The sequence below is a fragment of the Macaca fascicularis genome, chromosome X, assembly GCF_037993035.2.
Source record: "Macaca fascicularis isolate 582-1 chromosome X, T2T-MFA8v1.1".
NCBI lineage: Eukaryota > Metazoa > Chordata > Mammalia > Primates > Cercopithecidae > Macaca > Macaca fascicularis.
This window is the reverse complement of record NC_088395.1, coordinates 108,000,527-108,020,187: the sequence shown is the minus strand read 5'-3', so window position 1 is coordinate 108,020,187 and position 19,661 is coordinate 108,000,527. Positions and strand designations below refer to the sequence as shown.

Below are 19,661 nucleotides of genomic sequence, written 5' to 3'. Positions count from 1 at the left end.
TTTAGAAAGCAGATGAACGTCCCACTTTCAAAATTCTTCTGAGCAATATTCTAGATGTCATGGATGAAGAATCCTGAGCTCGCCAATAAGCTTCTTGGTTCTACTTCTCTTCTCCACAAGCCCCAATTTAACTTTCTCAGAGGAAATCCCAAGCTTAGGAGCCCTGGAGCCTTTGTGCTCCCACTGAATGCAAAAAGGCCCCTCTCTACATCTGGGAATGCCCCTCTTCTTTGATTCCCTGGGACAGTGGCTTCTGAGCAAAGGCCAAGAAATTATTGTGCCTGAAATTTCCCGAGAGAATTAAGACAGACTGAATTTGCGATGAAAACATTTTTTAGAAGGGAAGATGTAAATAGTCGCACAAAGGGGTCCAACAGCTCTTTGAGTAGGCATTTGGTAGAGCTTGGGGGTATGGGGGTGGGTGGGCAGAATTTGGCAAGAATGAAATGGTGTCATAAAGATGGGAGGGGAGGGTGTTTTGATAAAATAAAATTACTAGAAAGCTTGAAAGTCTTTGGTATCTCTATTAATCATACAGCCTCCCTGAAGCACCCTATCTCAGTATTCCAGAAAGCTGCTGTGTGGCATTAGTTTGGCATATTCCTACACTGAGAACTCGACAGGATCCTCCGGGTTTAAGCCCTCTTGTTAACTCCTGCCTCTGAATCAGAGATGCATTATGCCAAAACAATGCCTGTTACAGCAGGCATGCAATGTTATTTGAATGAATCTGAAAGTTGGGCACAAACTGCCAGAGTCTCATTTCCCTACGTCGGGAGAGGAAAACTTCATCAAAAAACGAAAGCCAGTGGCCCAGGATAGCCAAATAACCGACCCAGCTGTTCGGTCAGCGCACAACTCTGGTAGCTCAGAAAACGCGGGCCAATTTGGAAATGGACAGGGGCGGAGCTGTTGGGCCAGCACGGAATGGACCACGTGGTCTGAAGTAAATTCCTTTTCTCCTTTGTTTTCTTTTTGGAATAACATCTCAACGGCACCTCGGCTCTGGGTTTATTAAGCCCTGCGATCTCAAGGCGCAAGGCTGGGCGCAACCAGAGGGTTGCGGGGTTGCGGGGTTACGGGATTGCGGGCTGCAGGAGTGGGACCCGCCGACTCCGGGAACTAAGCACCCGCGCCAAGGCTTGTGAGGCGGCGGGGTGGAGTTGGGCGCCTGCCTTGCGCCGACGCAGTGCACTCACGGGGGCGGTCCCAGAGGCGGCGAGCTGTGGTTCCGGTTCCGTCGCGGAGACACGTGAAGGTCGGCGAGTTGGTACGGAGTTCGTCTCTGCAAGCCTGGTCACCCTGGGATGGATTCCTCCTCTTCTTCCTCCGCGGCGGGTTTGGGTGCAGTGGACCCGCAGTTGCAGCATTTCATCGAGGTAGAAACTCAAAAGCAGCGCTTCCAGCAGCTGGTGCACCAGATGACTGAACTTTGTTGGGTGAGGAGCCTGGGGCTGGGACCTGAACAGTGTACCTACTTTCCCTCTGTCCTTGTACCGCGGGACTCGCGACAACGTCGGGGATTCGGGGAGGGGGTGGGCACCTGGCAGCACCCCTTGATTTTCTCAGGTTCCTGTGGCCTAGCCGGATGGGAGAAGGGTGACTCCGGTTCTCTGGGGACTGTCATTCCGGACCTCGGCTTTGTTGGTGCAGAGGACTGGGTATCAAAGAAGACTTATGCCACTGGACACCCAGCACTTTCAGGCACCCGAGGTTGAAGCTGCCTAGTGCTGGTCACCAAGACTGATTGGAGTCCCCAGTACTGGGATTTTATTTTTGGCAGCCCGAATCCCAGAGAGTCAGTGAATCAGTGAATCTGCTATTCCTGGACTTCTCGGGATTTACCTTCATTACCTAGTTCTAACCCTCTCCGCTGAGAAATGAGTGGCTCCAGCCCACTAACTATAAAAGTGGTGTAATCTTTTCCAACGTACATACTTATTTGCTTTCTTGTTGGATTGTTGTGTAATACCAAGCCGTTTCGGGTCTGAAGGTTAAGGAATTGAGCCTGCCCTGTGAGGGGACTTTGGCAAAAGGGTGGAAGGCATTTGCAGCTTGACAACGTGTTCTGCTTGCCAAGGACAGCTCTCCCTTAATGTACACAATTCACCGAATTCAGAGGCCAAGGATAATTTTCCTTGGAATTAGAGAGTCTGAGGCTTGTGTACATGGCAGAGAATAATGAACGAAATTTTTGAACCACTTAACTTGAACTATATACAGTCATTGGTTTCCACAGGCCCTTTCCCATAAACTTATGGTATTGCCGGATTATGACACCTACCAGATGCTTACTTAACTCTGGTCTGCCTTGGACCAGAGTACTTTTGATTCTTTTTAAAAAATATCTGTGATTGGTTACTTTGGGGACAGGAGGGCGTGTGGTTAAGTACTATTGCAAGAATCTGTAAGGTGCCAGGCGTGGTGGCTCATGCCAGCACTTTGGGAGGTGGGTGGATCATTTGAAGTCAGGAGTTCGAGACCAGTCTGGGCAACATGGCAAAGCCCTGTCTCTACTAAAAATAGAAAAAATTAGTTGGGCGGGGTGGCACCCGCCTGTAATCCTAGCTACTCAGGAAGCTGAGGCACGAGAATGGCTTGAACCTGGCGGAGGTTACAGTGAGATCATGCCACTGCACTCCAGCCTGGGTGACAGAGCCAGACTCTGTTTCAAAAAAGAAAAAAAAAAAAAAAGAAAGGTAAAAAACCTGTAAGCTATGAACCCTTTAGGAAAATTCATACAATTTTCCATTCATCGTAACAGGATTCAAGAATCTCTAGCTTAAGTAGACAAGGTTATAGAATCTCAAGTCATAGATTTTTTTCTTCTTTGGTAAGTTTTAGGGTATCTTGCTGTAATGATTTATCCTTTCACCCTTTTATTCTGTAGTTAACTTAAAGGCATTTAGTGCAAACAGCATTGTGGAGTTACAACCAAATTCATCGAAAGGTTACTTCACTTGTATTTTGCCATTTTCTTGCTCTGGAATATCCCAGCTCTGCCATTTTCTGGCCCTGTGACTTTGGGCAAAGTATCTCTGTGCCGCAGTTTCCCTCTTTGTAAAACAAGGATTTATAATAGTATCTATTCCATAGGATTGTTGTAAGAATTTAATGTAAGGCTAGAGAACATTGCTATATACTTGGTCAGCTGCCAAATGTGAACTATTATTAACATATCAAATACTATTTTTAGGTAGTTTTTTTTCTCTAAGCAACAAGAAAGGGACCCCTGCCCCCAACCGTCTTTTTTTTTTTTTCCAAGTTCCCTTTGTGATTCTGTATCTTGTCCTGAGCAGGAGAAGTGCATGGACAAGCCTGGGCCAAAGTTGGACAGTCGGGCTGAGGCCTGTTTTGTGAACTGCGTTGAGCGCTTCATTGATACAAGCCAGTTCATCTTGAATCGACTGGAACAGACCCAGAAATCCAAGCCAGTTTTCTCAGAAAGCCTTTCTGACTGATCTCAGCATTACCTCTTTGGAAAAGGAAGGTAGTTCAAGAAATGAAGAGCTGTTGATGGGATGATTGAAGAAACGGCTATGAGAGGATTGGCTCCCATCTTTTGTTACTCTTGGGACATCCTGTCATCTGAGAATGAACAAAGACCAATTTTTTTGTGTGTGAAGCTTGAGGGTCATATGTTTGCTTGTATTTTTTAATGCTAATCTTGTGAAAATAATTGACAGGTGAATGGAAAACTCTATTTAGATGCATATTACTGTACATGGGACTATGCTTTTCTCAAAGCCCCATTAACTGCTTCCTATAATTTTGATAGTGGGACCACATACGTAAAAATCTCTCATTTGTGTGGAGTCATTTCTGATTTCAGGGAAGATCCTTGTGTTTATCAGAAAGGGCAGAAGTGGGGGAAGAATAATTTGGTGTCCTTATCTAGTGTTTGATTATCAGTGTTGGAGAAAAAGATCTATAAGAGTGTTTATACAGTACACTTCAGTTTTCTTGATGATCTCCCTTTCCTATATGATGATTTGCTTAAATATCCATATTAAGTATAGTCTCAAGGTAGGATAGGTAGCCTAAGAGTCTAGAGGCCTTTACTTATAAAGGAATCTAGCCAGTGAACATAATTCTTATTACTAGACTGCCACAAGGAAGAAGTTAACTTACCCTGTATATCAGGGTACAAAAAATTCAGTGATGTGCCTAAATAAGTTATAAAGATTTAGGCCAATCAGAAGCTAACAGCAGTTTCAGGTAGAGGTGCATGCCTAATGTTAATTAGTGTAGATTCCATTTATTGCATTTTTTTGATCACTGAAATAAAAGCTATATAAGATTCAACTCTGTGATTGAGAAGGCATTCTATTGCAGTTATTATCTGCAACCCGGAGAGATTTAGCATGGGCTGATTGATTCCAAGGCTAAAATATAGTCAGTCAGTCTGGGTACCTGCTCTGTGTAAGGTACAGCACAGTATTCCAGGGGTTCCTGACCTTTTTGAGAGAAAAGAGAACCTTGAGATAACATGGGAAGGGAAGCAGTTCTGTGCTGGCAGTCAAGTCCCTGAGTACAGTAGAGGTTGTATTGACTGGATTCTCCTCTTATTATTTCAAATCCTTGTAGACTAGAGTATAGACCTAAAATGGACCTACTTGTTGGGAGCCTCTAGTGCAAATCCATGAAATCTGGGGAAATGAACATCTCTAAAAGCTTCAAGTTCCTGTTAGATTTTCCCCATAAAGGTACTACAAGGAAATTTTTTTTTTTTTTTTTTTTGAGACGGAGTCTCGCTCTGTCACCCAGGCTGGAGTGCAGTGGCGGACTAATTTTTGTACTTTTAGTAGAGATGGGCTCTCACCTTGTTGGTCAGGCTGGTCTCGAACTCCTGACCTCATGATCTGCCCACCTTGGCCTCCCAAAGTGCTAGGATTACAGGTGTGAGCCACCGTGCCCTGCTGGAAATTTTTTAAAATCATGATGAAAATACAGTTAAACATTTAAATTCATATTCTGTGCCATTGTTTTTAGTGACAGGATTTCAGCAGTGCAGAGAAGCAAAGTCCCTGCCCTTGAGGAGCTTGTGGTCTAGTTAGGGGAGGTAGACAATAAACATAAATATGTCATTGTAATAAGTGCCATGGAGAAAAAAAGCAGAGTAAGGGTGTTAGGGAATATTTATGGAGTGTGATTATTTTATATAAGATGGTTTGAGATGGCCTCCTTGGGAAGGTGGCATTTCAACAGAGACCTAGGGCCGGGCGCGGTGGCTCAAGCCTGTAATCCCAGCACTTTGGGAGGCCGAGATGGGCGGATCACGAGGTCAGGAGATCGAGACCATCCTGGCTAACCCGGTGAAACCCCGTCTCTACTAAAAATACAAGAAAATTAGCCGGGTGAGGTGGCGGGCGCCTGTAGTCCCAGCTACTTGGGAGGCTGAGGCAGGAGAATGGCGTGAAACCGGCGGGGCGGAGCTTGCAGTGAGCCGAGATCGCGCGCCACTGCACTCCAGCCTGGGGCACAGCAAGACTCCGTCTCAAAAAAAAAAAAAAAAAAAAAACAGAGACCTGGATGAACTAAGCAACCAAACCTTGTGGGTGTCTGAGAGAAGAACATTGCAGGCAGGAGTTAACAGTAAGTCCGAAAGGCCTCAAGGTAGGAACTGCATGCATGATGCCATGGAGAACAGTCAAGAGGTCATTATGGCTGAGGTAAAGTAAATTAAAGAAAATGGTAAGAAATAAGGTTGGAGAGACCGGGTGTGGTGGGCTCATGCCTGTAATCCCAGCACTTTGGGAGGCCAAGGTGGATGGATCACCTGAGGTCAGGAGTTCAAGACCAGCCTGGCCAACATGGTGAAACCCTGTCTCTGCAAAAAATATAAAAATTAGCCAGGCGTGATGGCAGGCACCTGTAATCCCAGCTACTTGGGAAGCTGAGGCAGGAGAACCGCTTGAACGCAGGAAGCAGAGATTGCAGTGAGCCGAGATGGCCCACTGCACTGCAGCCTGGGTGAGAGAGTGAGACTCTGTCTCAAAAAAAAAAGAAATAAGGTTGGAGAAAAATGCATGCAATGGATCACGGCAAGGAGTGTGTGTTCACTGATTATGTGGGGCTTTGTAGACCATGGCAAGGACTTTGGGCTTTTACTAAGCAAGATGGGGAGCCATTTGAGGGATTTTTAACGGGTGAGTGATGTAATATAACTTAATTTTAGGAGGGTCTGGCTGCTCTTTGGGCAACATCACATGGTGAAGAAGTTGTAACAGTAGCAGTAGTAGTAAGTATAATGGCATTTAGAAATCCAGGAAAATGAGACTTTAAAATGCATATACCTTTTATCTATATGTCCCTGTTGACTTTTTTCCTACAAAATTTTAATGTGAGGCTGGGCACGGTGGCTCACATGTATAACCCCAGCACTTTGGGAGGCTGAGGTGGGAGGATTGCTCGAGCCCAGGAGTTTGAGACGAGCCTAGGCAACATGTCAAAACCCCATCTCTACAAAAAATGCAAAAACTAGCTGGGCATGATGGCACATACCTGTAGTCCCAGATACATGGGAGGCTGAGGTGAGAGGATCACCCGAGCCTGTGGAGGTCGAGGCTGCAGTGACCCATGATCACGCTACTGCACTCCAGCCTGGGTGACAGTGAGACCTTGCCTCAAAAATAAAAAAAAAAAGTGTTCTTAAAACCTCAAGTCATAGGAATGGTTCTTTAGTCTTTTCCTTATTATTATATGTATTATGTTATTTATTACTATATTATTCCCTCTTCGTTTTTTTTTTGAGATGGAGTCTCGCTCTGCTCCAAGCCAGTGGCATGATCTCGGCTCACTGCAATCTCTGCCTCCTGGCCTCAACCTCCTGAGTAGCTGGGATTATAGGCACACGCCACCACACCCAGCTAATTTTGGGGGTTTTTTTTGTTTGTTTTTTGTTTTTTTGAGACAGAGTCTCGCTCTGTCACCCAGGCTGGAGTGCAGTGGCGTGATCTCGGCTCACTGCAACCTCCACCTCCCAGGTTCAAGCAATTCTCCTGCCTCAGCCTCCCAAGTAGCTGAGATTACAGGCGCCCACCACCACGCCCAGTTAATTTGTGTATTTTTAGTAAAGACAGGATTTCACCATGTTGACCAGGCTGGTCTTGACCTCCTGCCCTTAGGTGATCCACCCGCCTCAGCCTCCCAAAGTGCTGGGATTACAGGCCACTGTGCCCAGCTTAGTTTTTGTATTTTTAGTAGAGACGGGATTTCACCATGTTGGCCAGGATGGTCTCGATCTCCTGACCTCATGATCCACCTGCCTCGACCTCCCAAAGTGCTGGGATTACAGGCGTGAGCCACCGCGCCTGGCCTCATTTAGTGTTAAAGTGTTCTCATTACATGTGCACACAAACTTAAATGTCTTTGCTTTACAGTATTGCTTGCTCAGCGAATATATATCATGAGAAAGGTCTGTCAGATTCATACAGTATACTTGAGCACCAATTATGTGTTTTGACACTACTGGGCACAAAGACAATAGAAAAGAAAAGGTGTAACAAATCCCCTGTCTGAGGTTAATAAGCCCCAGAGCAACAATTTGGGCTTTTGTTTGTTTTGTCAATCTCAAAATGCATTTTCAGAACCTTGATAGGTGATACTGTTAGCCCTGATGACATTCAAAGTCCTCATTTCAAATATTCAAGGTAGAAAATTCAAAACAGTTGTAAAACAAAATAATTGGATTAGCAGACCCTTTTCATGAAATGAAATCTTACTTAGAAGCCTGATATGTAAAGCAGAAAAGCCAAGCTGCTCTGTTGGTGGGTATCTGGAAGCCTGCCTACTGTTGTGTTGTCACCCACCTGCACCGCCAGTGATGCCTAAGGCTCGTCTTCAAGCTTCCAGGTTTTACCAAGCACACTCTGAAAGTGAGTCTGTGTACGATCATTAGGGATAATAGAAGGAAATCAAGCAAAAACTTGCTCTTTATTTACAATAAACTCCATAAGGAATTTGAATTCTAAAGTTAACAAATCAATGAACTCCATGTAAAATAATCTTTACATGGGATAATGGAAAACAATCGATGGTCCTTTTCTTAAAAACCAATTTTTCCCCATTGCAATACCTTTTTTTTTTTTTTTTTTAAGATGAGGTCTTGCTCTGTTTCCAAGGCTGGAGTGCAGTCATTCCCATGTAGTATGTACTTTTCCCAACTACTGCCATGACTCACTTGCCATTTTCAAGGAATAGCAGCCCACTGCTCAAATGTTAATTCGCTTTGGCAACACCTACACAGACACACCCAGGATCAATACTTTGTATCTTTCAATCCAATCAAGTTGACACTCGGTATTAACCATCACAAACTTCTTTATAAACCGATATGGAGTGAGCTCCAATACATATTGTTAAATTGAAAAAGCAAGATTAAAGACTACCATTTGTGTAAAAAGGGGGGGGATTAAAACACATATTTGCTTGAATAAGCATTAATTAACTCTTAAAGGATATTGTTAACATTGATTGCCTCTAGGGAAAAGAACTGGGTGGTTGGAGAGTAGGGGTGGGAGACTTTTTGCCATATATTTTTTCTTTATACCTTTTGAGTTTTGAATCATGTGAATGAATTACGTATTCAGAAAAAATACGTATTATTTTAAAAAATAAAATTTCTCTCCATTTCAGCACTATAAACTCTGTACTAAAAAGTGGGGACGTGTGATAGAAACCACTTTTAAGAATAAAAAACCTATATATTCAACTACAATACTTTCAGATATCCCCTAGTCTCAAATAGATTCTTTTCTTTTTTTAAATTTTGTAAATTATTTCTTCCATGATGATTTGAATGGACTTTTTTTTTTTTTTTTTTTTTTTTTTTTTTTGAGATGGAGTTTTGCTCTTGTCGCCCAGACTGGAGTGCAATGGCGTGATCTCGGCTCACTGCAACCTCCGTCTCCCAGGATTACAGGCATGGGCTACCATGCCCAGCCTGACTATCTTCCAACAAGTACAAGTATTTCATAAATAATATCTGACCATTTCTAGCCAATTGAGTAATTTGTTACATAATAAGCCACCTCACATCTTTCAACAAGAAATACATTAAATTTGAATAGTAAAGACATTATACAATGAATTAGGACACTTTTAAATTTTGTTTTAAATATTTGTTTGGGGGAGAGGACAGCACACGTCTACTTAATGAAGAGAAACATTTTTACAGTGCAGAGGTCTTTTATGTTTTTGCACCTATTATGCTTGAATTCATAGGGGATGGGTTCCAGCAGCCCAGACTCCTTTCCATTGGTTCTCACAAAGTACGCTTCTCTGGGTGGAGCAGCCTGGCACTTGAGTTGAACCCTGGTACCTCTCTTTTTGGCTTCCTTCTTTTTCTGATCATTTTCCCTCATGTGTTTCAGGAAGCTATCTTGGCTCTTAGAGCGCTTAATGTACTCAATCCGCACATTAATTCTCTTGGCAAGAATCTTGCCCTTCGCTTCTTTGTTTACAACAATGCCGACAGCATGCTGGTTAACATTGTAGACACAGTTTTGCCATGGTAACACTTATGGGACATTCCTTTTTGAATAGTATGCATTCCCTTGATGTCTCTATATGTGTATATATATATTTTTATATGTATATAGAATATATATATAGAAATATATATAGTCCATAATGAACATATATTTTTCTATATACATATAGAAAAAAATACATATATATATATATATATTTTGAGATGAAGTCTCGCCCTGTTGCCGAGGCTGGAGTGCAGTGGTGAGATCTCGGCTCACTGCAACTTTCACCTCCCAGGTTCAAGTGATTCTCCTGCCTCAACCTCCTGAGTAGCTGGGACTACAGGCACATGCCACCACGCCCGGCTAATAATATCGCCTTTCTTATAGATTCACGTGTACATGGCCAAAGGAACAACTCCATATTTTCTTTTTTTTTTTTTTTAAGACAGAGTCTTGCTCTGTTGCCCAGGCTGGAGTGCAGTGGCGTGATCTTGGCTCACTGCAACCTCTACCTCCTGGGTTCAAGTGATTCTCCTGCCTCAGCCTGCCGAGTAGATGGGATTACAGGCGTCTGCCACCACGCCCAGCTAATTTTTGCATTTTTAGTAGAGATGGGGTTTTGCCATGTTGGCCAGGCTGGTCTTGAACTCGACCTCAAGTGATCCTCCCGCCTCAGCCGTTTTCTAAAAGGCCTAGAGAACATCTATCGGGTGCCTCTCTTACCCTTTGTGTTCGTCATTTTGGCAAAGTACTGGAAGATGGCAGTTCTGGCCGAAAGGAAGCTCTTTTTTTAAAAAAAGAATTGCACTTCCCACACAACACTGGCATATCAAATAGATTATTTACATCTAAGGACCTCGAGCAGGGCTGAGAATAGGGTAGGGTGAGTGAGACACTTGCTTCATGTGCAAAATTTAAGGGGGTACCAAAAAATTCAGTTATCGAGAGGAATGATTTTTTGTTTGTTTTTGTGACAAGTCTTGCTGTCACCCAGGCTGGGGTGCAGTGGCACCTTCTCAGCTCACTGCAAGCTCTGCCTCCCGGGTTCATGCCATTCTACCTCAGCCTCCCGTGTAGCTGGGACTACAGGTGCCCACCACCACGCCCGGCTAATTTTTTTGAATTTTTAAGTAGAGACGGGGTTTCACCTTGTTGGCCAGGATGGTCTCGATCTCCTGACCTCGTGGTCCGCCCACATCGGCCTCCCAAAGTGCTGGGATTACAGGCGTGAGCCACCGCACGCAGCCTGAGGAATGATGTTTTAATGAAATATATAAAAAATCAAATTAATGCAAATGTCCATGATGAACAAAATATCAATATTTTTAATAAAGACAGGACCAGTAACAGTGCCATACTGAACCATATTGAAGCCTGAGGCAAAAGGCAAAATACAGGTTCCATATACAGGTTTTTATGTATTCTTGAATAATTAAATTTTTCCTGGAACATTAAAGGAGTTGAAAAAATATTGAAAAAGATAAATTACAAGTCACAGCAATTAAGTTTAAAACATGTTATTTACACCAAAACTAGAATTTATTAAATTCTACTTTCTTGGCTTTAGTGGAAGCAAACTCATTCAAATTTTTTTTTTCTTGAGACGGTGTCTCGCTCTGTCACCCAGGCTGGAGTGCAGTGATGTGATCTCGGCTCACTGCAACCTGTGCCTCCCGGGTTCATGCGATTCTCCTGCCTCAGCCTCCCAAGTAGCTGGGACTACACGTGCGTGCCACCACACTCAGCTACTTTTTGTATTTTTAGTAGAGATGGGGTTTCACCATATTGGCCAGGCTGGTCTCAAACTCCTGACCTTATGATCTGCCCACCTCAGCCTCCCAAAGTGCTGGGATTACAGGCATGAGCCACCGAGCCCAGCCAGGAAATATTTTCATTAAAATCAGAAGCTTGGATACTTTCAGACTGGCCAAGACAGTTCCTACAATTGTGACTTTTCTGAGGTAAAATCATCTGGCGCTGAGAATTTTTTTATTTCTAAAAATCAAACAGAGCCTCTAAGAGAGAAGACCCAAAGCAAAACAATCATGGATCTAAATCAGCAAGGGCTGGAAGGTGGTGGTAACTTCACAAAATTGAAAAGTTGGGATCTCGTTATACAGAAACAACCAGCTATGACTTGTGATCAAAATCCAGAACAATCAAATGGAAATTACAGTGAAGATGAACAAAAGGGAAAGCAGAAATGGAGAGAAGGAGGAGGAGAAGCAGGTGGAAAGAGAGAGTGAGAAAAAGAAGAGGAAAATGAAAAGGAGCTGGAAGATGAACAGGAAAATAAAAAAGGAAAGGGAAAATGAGAAACAATATCCCAAGAAAAGATTAGTCAGCAAATCCCTCATGGACACTCTCTGGGCAAAGTTGAAGTTAAACAGGTGCCCCAGGATACAAGAGAGTTTATCACTCTCATTTGAATTTGGCATGACACATAAACAGATAAGTCAATGGTTTTGTAAGAAGAGGAAGAAATGTAATAAAGAAATGTCCAAGAGAAAGCATAAGAAAAACGTAAGAGATGGGGGGGAGGTCTCTCTGGGTTGCCAAGGCTGGTCTCCAACTCCTGCCCTCGGGGGATCTTCTTCCCACCTTGGCCTCCAGAAGTGCTGTGATTACAAGCATGAGCCATTGTGCCTGGCTGAGACTTCTTTTCTTTTTCTTTTTCTTTTCTTTTTTTTTTTTTTTTCTGAGACCGAGTCTTGCTCTGTCTCCCAGGCTGGAGGGCAGTGGCGTGGTCTCAGCTCGCTGCAGCCTCCGCCTCCCAGGTTCAAGCGGTTCTGCTGCCTCAGCCTCCTGAGTCTAGCTAAGAAGTTTTATATGACACCATTCTCACCAATAAATGGAGTTCTGAAAGGATAAACAAGAACATATTAACAATTGTTAATTCCGTGGGGTAGAACTAAATGAGGGGAGTGCAAAGGAGTTCCTAAATATCCTATTTTTACACTACTGTGGTTTTAAAGTTTTTATAATGGATGTTAATTGATTTCATTTCAGAAAAAAATCAATAAAGAAATTTCCAACCTCCGGAAGTGTTTTGAGACTGAAAGGGAAATCCATTGTAGAAGTTAATGGGTTCAGTGCATTCTGGAACTTGTCACTCTATCTGTAAATATCCCTTCCAGGCTGGGCGTGGTGGCTTACGGCTATAGTCCCACCACTTTGGGAGGCCGAGGCTGGAAGATAACTCGAGATCAGGAGTTCGAGACCAGCCTGACCAACATGGTGAAACCCCATCTCTACTAAAAATACAAAATTAGTTGGGCATGGTAGCCCATGCCTGTAATCCCAGCTACTCGAGAGGCTGAAGCAGGAGAACTGCTTGTGCCCGGGACGGGGAGGTTGCAGTGAGCTGAGATCATGCCATTGCACTCCAACCTGGATGACAAAAGAGAAACTCTGTCTCTAAATAAATAAATAAACATCCCCTAAAAAAAAAAAAAAGTCAGAAGCTTGGCTGGGCACAGTGGCTCATGTCTGTAATCCCAGCACTTTGGGAGGCTGAGGTGGGAGGATCATTTGAGGTCAGGAGTTCGAGACCAGCCTGGCCAACATGGTGAAACCCCGACTTTACTAAAAATACAAATAATTAGCCGGGAGTGGTGGCGCATGCTTGTAATCCTAGCTACTCGCGAGTCTAAGGCAGGATAATTGCTTGAACATGGGAGGCGGAATTGCAAAGCCGAGATCACCCTATTGCAGTCCAGCCTGGGTGACAAGAGCGATACTCTGTCTCAAAAAATAAAAAATAAAAATAAAAATCACAAGCTTAGGTCTAATATATAGAATTTGGGGGAAGTTCTAGTAATCTGGTGCAATTTAAATGCAAGGTGGACATTGAAGAATCTCTAGAAATGAAGACCACAAGGTAGACATGGACTACATAGTTATGCCATGCTAAAGAGTTTAGATTTTATTTTGAAGGTGATGGGGAACCTCTCAAATATTTTAAGCACCTAATTCCAGAAGATTACAATCACATGAGTGAGTGCCAAAGTCAAAAAGGAAAAAACTAGAGTAGAGACTTAGTCGATTTCTAAGGTAGAAATGTAATTCCAAGACAGGCAGACTAGGTTCTGAATATGAGGAGTAAGAGGAAACAAAAGAGGACGACCCCTCAAGACTCACCATAAACAATCTGTTCTTTATCCATATTACATTACATCTTCTTCCTGACATGTGTGAAAGGAAATAAGTTACTCTCTCTTTTCTACAAAGCATGCCAAGCACCTTTTATTTGTGGGGCAGAGTTCACCATAAAAAGTTGAGAACCGCCGGGTGCGGTGGCTCACGACTGTAATCCCAGCACTTTGGGAGGCCGAAGCGGGCGGATCACAAGGTCAGGAGATCGAGACCATCTTGGCTAACACACGGTGAAACCCCGTCTCTACTAAAAATACAAGAAAATTAGCCCGGCGTGGTAGGGGGCGCCTGTAGTCGCAGCTACTAGGGAGGCTGAGGCAGAAGATTGGAGTGCACCCGGGAGGCGGAGCTTGCAGTGAGCCGAGATCGTGCCACCGCACTCCAGCCTGGGCTACAGAGTGAGAGTGTGTCTCATAAACAAACAAACAAACAAAAACTTGAGAACCATGAGCCATTAATCTGATCAAGATTCTCATACCCATCCAGAATACATATGCACATGTAAGATGTATCCTTCTCCTCGCCCCGGCTACAGTCCATTTCAAGAAAGTCTTCTTTTAAGAAACTGGCAAAAAAAACGGATATTCTGCCAAATATGCCAAGATTCATATATAGATAGAAAGGTTCCCCATCACCTTCAAAATAAAATCTAAACGCCTTAGTGTAGCATAATTATGTAGTCCATGTCTACCTTGTGATTCTCATCTCTAGAGATTCTTCAATGTCTACCTTGCATTTAAGTTGCACCAGATTACTAGAACTTCCCCCAATTTATTCTACATAAATATGAATGTATGTATTCATATGATATACAGTGACTGGTAGATCGACTGTTTTGTTTACTTTTTTAGGCAAGCCAAAATATTTAAAGATAAAATAGGGCAGAAAAAAAATCCATTTACATTCTTCTATGAAAGAAAGGAGGATGCCCTTCTAAATAAAAATTCTTTAAGAATTCAATCTAATATTGGCATCTAAGCCAATGCTGCTTGCCATCCTAAAATTATTTTCCTTTTAAAATAATCTTTGATGTCCATTTCCAGTAATATGGTAGCCAAAATAACCTGAATGAAAGTCCTCCCACACTACAAAACACTTAGAAATACCAAATGAGATACCATCTCACACCAGTTAGAATGGCAATCATTAAAAAGTCAGGAAACAACAGGTGCTGGAGAGGATGGGGAGAAATAGGAACACTTTTACACTGTTGGTGGGATTGTAAACTAGTTCAACCATTATGGAAAACAGTATGGCGATTCCTCAAGGATCTAGAACTAGAAGTACTATATGACCCAGCCATCCCATTACTGGGTATATACCCAAAGGATTATAAATCATGCTGCTATAAAGACACATGCACACGTATGTTTATTGCGGCACTATTCGCAATAGCAAAGACTTGGAATCAACCCAAATGTCCATCAGCGACAGACTGGATTAAGAAAATGTGGCACATATACACCATGGAATACTATGCAGCCATAAAAAAGGATGAGTTTGTGTCCTTTGTAGGGACATGGATGCAGCTGGAAACCATCATTCTCAGCAAACTATCGCAAGAACAGAAAACCAAACACCTCATGTTCTCACTCATAGGTGGGAACTGAACAATGAGATCACTTGGACTCGGGAAGGGGAACATCACACACCGGGGCCTATCACGGGGAGGGGGAAGGGGAGAGGGATTGCATTGGGAGTTATACCTGATATAAATGACGAGTTGATGGGTGCTGACGAGTTGATGGGTGCAGCACGCCAACATGGCACAGGTATACATATGTAACAAATCTGCACGTTACGCACATGTACCCTAGAACTTAAAGTATAATAAAAAAAAATTAAATAAATAAAAAGATATTTAAGAACAGAAAAAAAAAAGAAATACCAAATACAATATAAAATCCTTTTAAATGTACAGCTGAACTTGCAAGTAAAGGAAATCCCCAGAGGTCAAAACAAAGTGGAAAAACCCAAAACCAGAACATTGGGTAGGAGTTAAAATGTCAGTTGCTCCACTAGGGGTGGGGGTGGGGTGCAGGTAACTTAGTTATCTCATTAAGTAAGATGGTCAGGGTTTTTGTTTTTTTCCCCCATAGGTTATCAGGGAACAGGTGGTGTTTAGTTATATGAATAAGTTCTTTAGTGGTGATTTGTGAGATTTTGGTGCACCCATCACCCGGGCAGTATACACTGAACCCAATTTGTAGTCTTTTATACCTCACCCCCTTCCCACCCTTTCCCCCTGAGTCTCCAAAATCCATTGTGTCATTCTTATGCCTTTGCATCCTCATAGCTTAGCTCCCACTTATAAGTGAGAACATACAATGTTTGGTTTCCCATTCCTGAGTTACTTCACTTAGAATAATAGTCTCCAATCCCATCCAGGTCGCTGTGAATGCCATTAATTCACTCCTTTTTATGGCTGGGTAGTATTCCATTGTATATATATACCATGGTTAATTTATCCACTGGTTGATTGATGGGCATTTGGGTTGGTTCCACGTTTTTGCAATTGCAAATTGTGCTGCTATAAACGTGTGTGCAAGTATCTTCTTCATATAATGACTTCTTTTCCTCTGGGTAGATACCCAGTAGTGGGACTTCTGGATCAAATGGTAGTTCTACTTTCAGATCTTCAAGGAATCTCCACACGTTATTTTTTTTTTCTTTTTTCTTTTTTTTTTTTTTATGACAGAGTCTCATTCTGTCGCCGTGGTGCGATCTCAGCTCACTGCAACCTCCGCCTCAGCCTCCCGAGTAGCTGGGATTACAGGCGCACACCACCACGCCCAGCTAATTTTTTGTGTATTTTTAGTAGAGACGGGATTTCACTATGTTGGGCAGACTGGTCTCGAACTCCTGACCTCGTGATCCGCCCGCCTCGGCCTCCCAAAGTACTAGAATTACAGGCGTGAGCCACCGCGCCCGGCCCCCACACTGTTTTCCATAGTGGCTGTACTCGTTTATATTCCCACCAGCACATAAAAGTGTTCCCTGTTCACTGCATCCACACCAACATCTACTGTTTTTTGATTTTTTGATTATGGCCATTCTTGCAGGAGTAAGGTGGTACTGCATTGTGGTTTTGATTTGCATTTCCCCAATCATTGGTGATATTGAGCACTTTTTCATACACATTTGTATATCTTCTTTTGAGAATTGTCTTTTCATGTCCTTAGCCCACTTTTTGATGGGATTGTTTTTATCTTGCTGATTTGTTTGAGTTCATTGTAGATTCTGGATATTAGTCCTCTGTCAGATGTATAGATTGTGAAGCTTTTCTCCCACTCTGTGGGTTCTCTTTACGCTGCTGACTGTTCCTTTTCTCGTGCAAAAGCTCTTTAGTTTAAGACCCAGCTGTTTATCTTTGTTTTTATTACATTTGTTTTTGGGTTCTTGGTCATGAAGTTCTTGCCTAAGCCAATGTCTAGAAGGGTTTTTCTAATGTTATCTTCTAGAATTTTAATAGTTTCAGGTCTTAGATTTAAGTCCTTAATCCACCTTGAGTTGATTTTTGTGTAAGGTGAGAGATGAAGATTCAGTTTCATTCTCTTACATGTGGCTAGCCAATTATCCCAGCACCATTTGTTGAAAAGGATGTCCTTTCTCCACTTTATGTTTTTGTTTGCTTTGTTGAAGATCAGTTGGCTGTAAGTATTTGGGTTTATTTCCAGGTTCTTTATTCTGTCCCATTGATCTATGTGCCTATTTTTATACCAGTACCATGCTGTTTGTCTGACTATGGCCTTATAGGATAGCTTGGAATCAGGTAATGTGATGCCTCCAGATTTGTTCTTTTTGCTTAGTCTTGCTTTGGCTATGTGGGCTCTTTTTTGGTTCCATATGAACTTTAGAATTGTTTTTCTGTGATGAATGATGGTGGTATTTTGATGGGAATTGCATTGAATTTGTAGATTGCTCTCGGAAGGATGGTCATTTTCACAATATTGATTCTACCCATTCATGAGTATGATATGTGTTTCTATTTGCTTGTGTCATCTATGCTTTCTTTCAGCAGTGTTTTGTAGTTTTCCTTGTAGAGGTTTTTCACCTCCTTGGTTAGGTCTTTTCCTAAGTATTTTATCTTTTTCGCAGCTATTGTAAAAGGGGTTGAGTTCTTGATTTGATTCTCAGCTTGGTCACTGTTGGTGTATAGAAGAGCTACTGATGTGTGTACATTAATTTTGTATCTGGAAACTTTGCTGTATTCTTTTATCAGTTTCAGGAGCTTTCTGGAGGAGTCTTTAGGATTTTCTAGGTAAACAATCATATAATCCACAAACAGCGACAGTTTGACTTCCTCTTTACCGATTTGGATGTCCTTGATTTCTTTCTCTTGTCTGATTGCTCTGGCTAGGACTTCCAGCACTACATTGAAAAGAAGTGGTGAGAGTGGGCATCCTTGTCTTGTTCCAGTTCTCAGAGGCAATGCTTTCAACTTTTCCCCATTCAGTATTATGTTGGCTGTGGGTTTGTCATAGATGGCTTTTATTACATTGAGGTATGTCCCTTGTATGCCAATTTTGCTGAGAGTTTTAATCATAAAGGGATGCTGAATTTTGTCAGATGCTTTCTCCGCATCTATTGAGATGATCATGCGATTTTTATTTTTAATTCTGTTTATGTGGTGTATCACATTTATTAACTTGTGTATGTTAAACCATTCCTGCATCCCTGGTATGAAACCAACTTGATCATGGTGGATTATCTTTTTTTTTTCTTCTTCTTTTTGAGACAGAGTTTCGCTCTTGTTGCCCCGGCTGGAGTGCAATGGCACAATCTCGGCTCACTGCAACCTCTGCCACCTGGGTTCAAGCAATTCTCCTGCCTCAGCCTCCTGAGTAGCTGGGATTACAGGCATGCGCCACAACACCCAGCTAATTTTGTATTTTTAGTAGAGATGAGGTTTCTCCATATCGGTCAGGCTGGTTTCGAACTCCTGACCTCAGGTGATCAGCCGGCCTCAGACTCCCAAAGTGCTGGGATTACAGGAGTGAGCTACCACGTCTGGTCCCTGGATTATCTTTTTGATATGTTGTTGGATTTGGTTACTAGAATTTTGTTAAGGATTTTAGCATCCATGTTCATTAGGGATATTGGTCTGTAGTTTTGTTTTTTGGTTATGTCCTTTCCTGGTTTTGGTATTAGAATGATACTGACTTCATAGAATGATTTAGGGAGGGTTCCCTCTTTCTCTATCTTGTGGAATAGTGCCAATACAATTCTTTGAATGTCTGGTAGAATTCTGCTGTGAATCCGTTTGGTCCTGGACTTCTGTTTTTTGTTTTTTGTTTTTTTTTGAGACAGAATCTCACTCTGTCACCTAGGCTGGAGTGCAGTGGTGCGATCTCAGCTCACTGCAACCTCTGCCTCCTGGGTTCAAGTGATTCTCCTGCCTCAGCCTCCCGAGTAGCTGGGATTACAGGTGTGTGACACCACTCCCGGCTAATTTTTTTGTATTTTTAGTAGAGACGGGGTTTCACCATATTGGTCAGGCTGGTCTTGAACTCCTGACCTCATGATCCACCTGCCTCGGCCTCCCAAAGTGCTGGGATTACAGGCGTGAGCCACCCCTCCCAGCCCTTTTCTTGGTAATTTTTAAATTACCATATCAATCTCGCTGCTGGTTATTGGTTTGTTCAGAGTATCTAATGCTTCCTGATTTAAGCTAGGAGGGTTGTATCTTCCCAGAAATTTATCCATCTCTTCTAGATTTTCTAGTTTAAGCATGTAAGGCGTTCATAGTAGCCTTGAATGATCTTTTGTATTTCTGTGGTGTCAGTTGTAATATCTCCCCTTTCATTTCTTATTGAGCTTGTTTGGATTTTCTCTCTTCTTTTCTTGATTAATCTTGCTAATGATCTATCAATTTTATTTATCTTTTCAAAGAACCAGCTTTTTGTTTGTTATCTTTTGTATTTTTTTGTTTGCTTGTTTCAATTTCATTTAGTTCTGCTCTGATCTTGGTTATTTCCTTTCTTCTGTTGGGTTTCGGTTTGGTTTGTTCTTGTTTCTCTAGTTCCTTGA

General features: G+C 42.4%; 2 protein-coding genes and 1 long non-coding RNA gene across 3 annotated transcripts in view; 2 read left to right on the top strand and 1 right to left on the bottom strand.

The window, feature by feature from the left end:
- BTK (Bruton tyrosine kinase) overlaps positions 1 to 510 on the top strand; it is a 37,284-nt gene extending 36,774 nt beyond the window's left edge. The window contains exon 19 of the mRNA XM_005594143.4: positions 6 to 510. Coding sequence (XP_005594200.1) covers positions 6 to 77 — 72 coding nt within the window. The 3' untranslated portion in view covers positions 78 to 510. The remainder of the gene's footprint in view (positions 1 to 5) is intronic.
- A 737-nt stretch (positions 511 to 1,247) lies between these two features.
- TIMM8A (translocase of inner mitochondrial membrane 8A) lies at positions 1,248 to 4,305 on the top strand. Its single transcript, XM_005594144.5, has 2 exons — positions 1,248 to 1,439; positions 3,300 to 4,305. Exons 1-2 carry the CDS (start codon positions 1,308 to 1,310, stop codon positions 3,459 to 3,461), a joined length of 294 nt encoding a protein of 97 aa, XP_005594201.1. The 5' UTR covers positions 1,248 to 1,307; the 3' UTR covers positions 3,462 to 4,305.
- Positions 4,306 to 4,877: 572 nt separating this feature from the next.
- On the bottom strand, positions 4,878 to 5,706 carry LOC141409465 (uncharacterized). Its single transcript, XR_012430361.1, has 2 exons — positions 5,529 to 5,706; positions 4,878 to 5,212 (listed from the first exon to the last, which is right to left on the bottom strand). It is a non-coding gene; the product is annotated as an uncharacterized lncRNA (long non-coding RNA).
- Between the last annotated feature and the right edge of the window lie 13,955 nt (positions 5,707 to 19,661).

Excerpts from the sequence above, each read along its gene's own strand:
- TIMM8A (XM_005594144.5), top strand. The coding sequence starts at position 1,308 with ATGGATTCCTCCTCTTCTTCCTCCGCGGCGGGTTTGGGTGCAGTGGAC. Across the intron at positions 1,440-3,299 it reads AGATGACTGAACTTTGTTGG|GAGAAGTGCATGGACAAGCC; the intron begins GTGAGGAGCCTG and ends TGTCCTGAGCAG.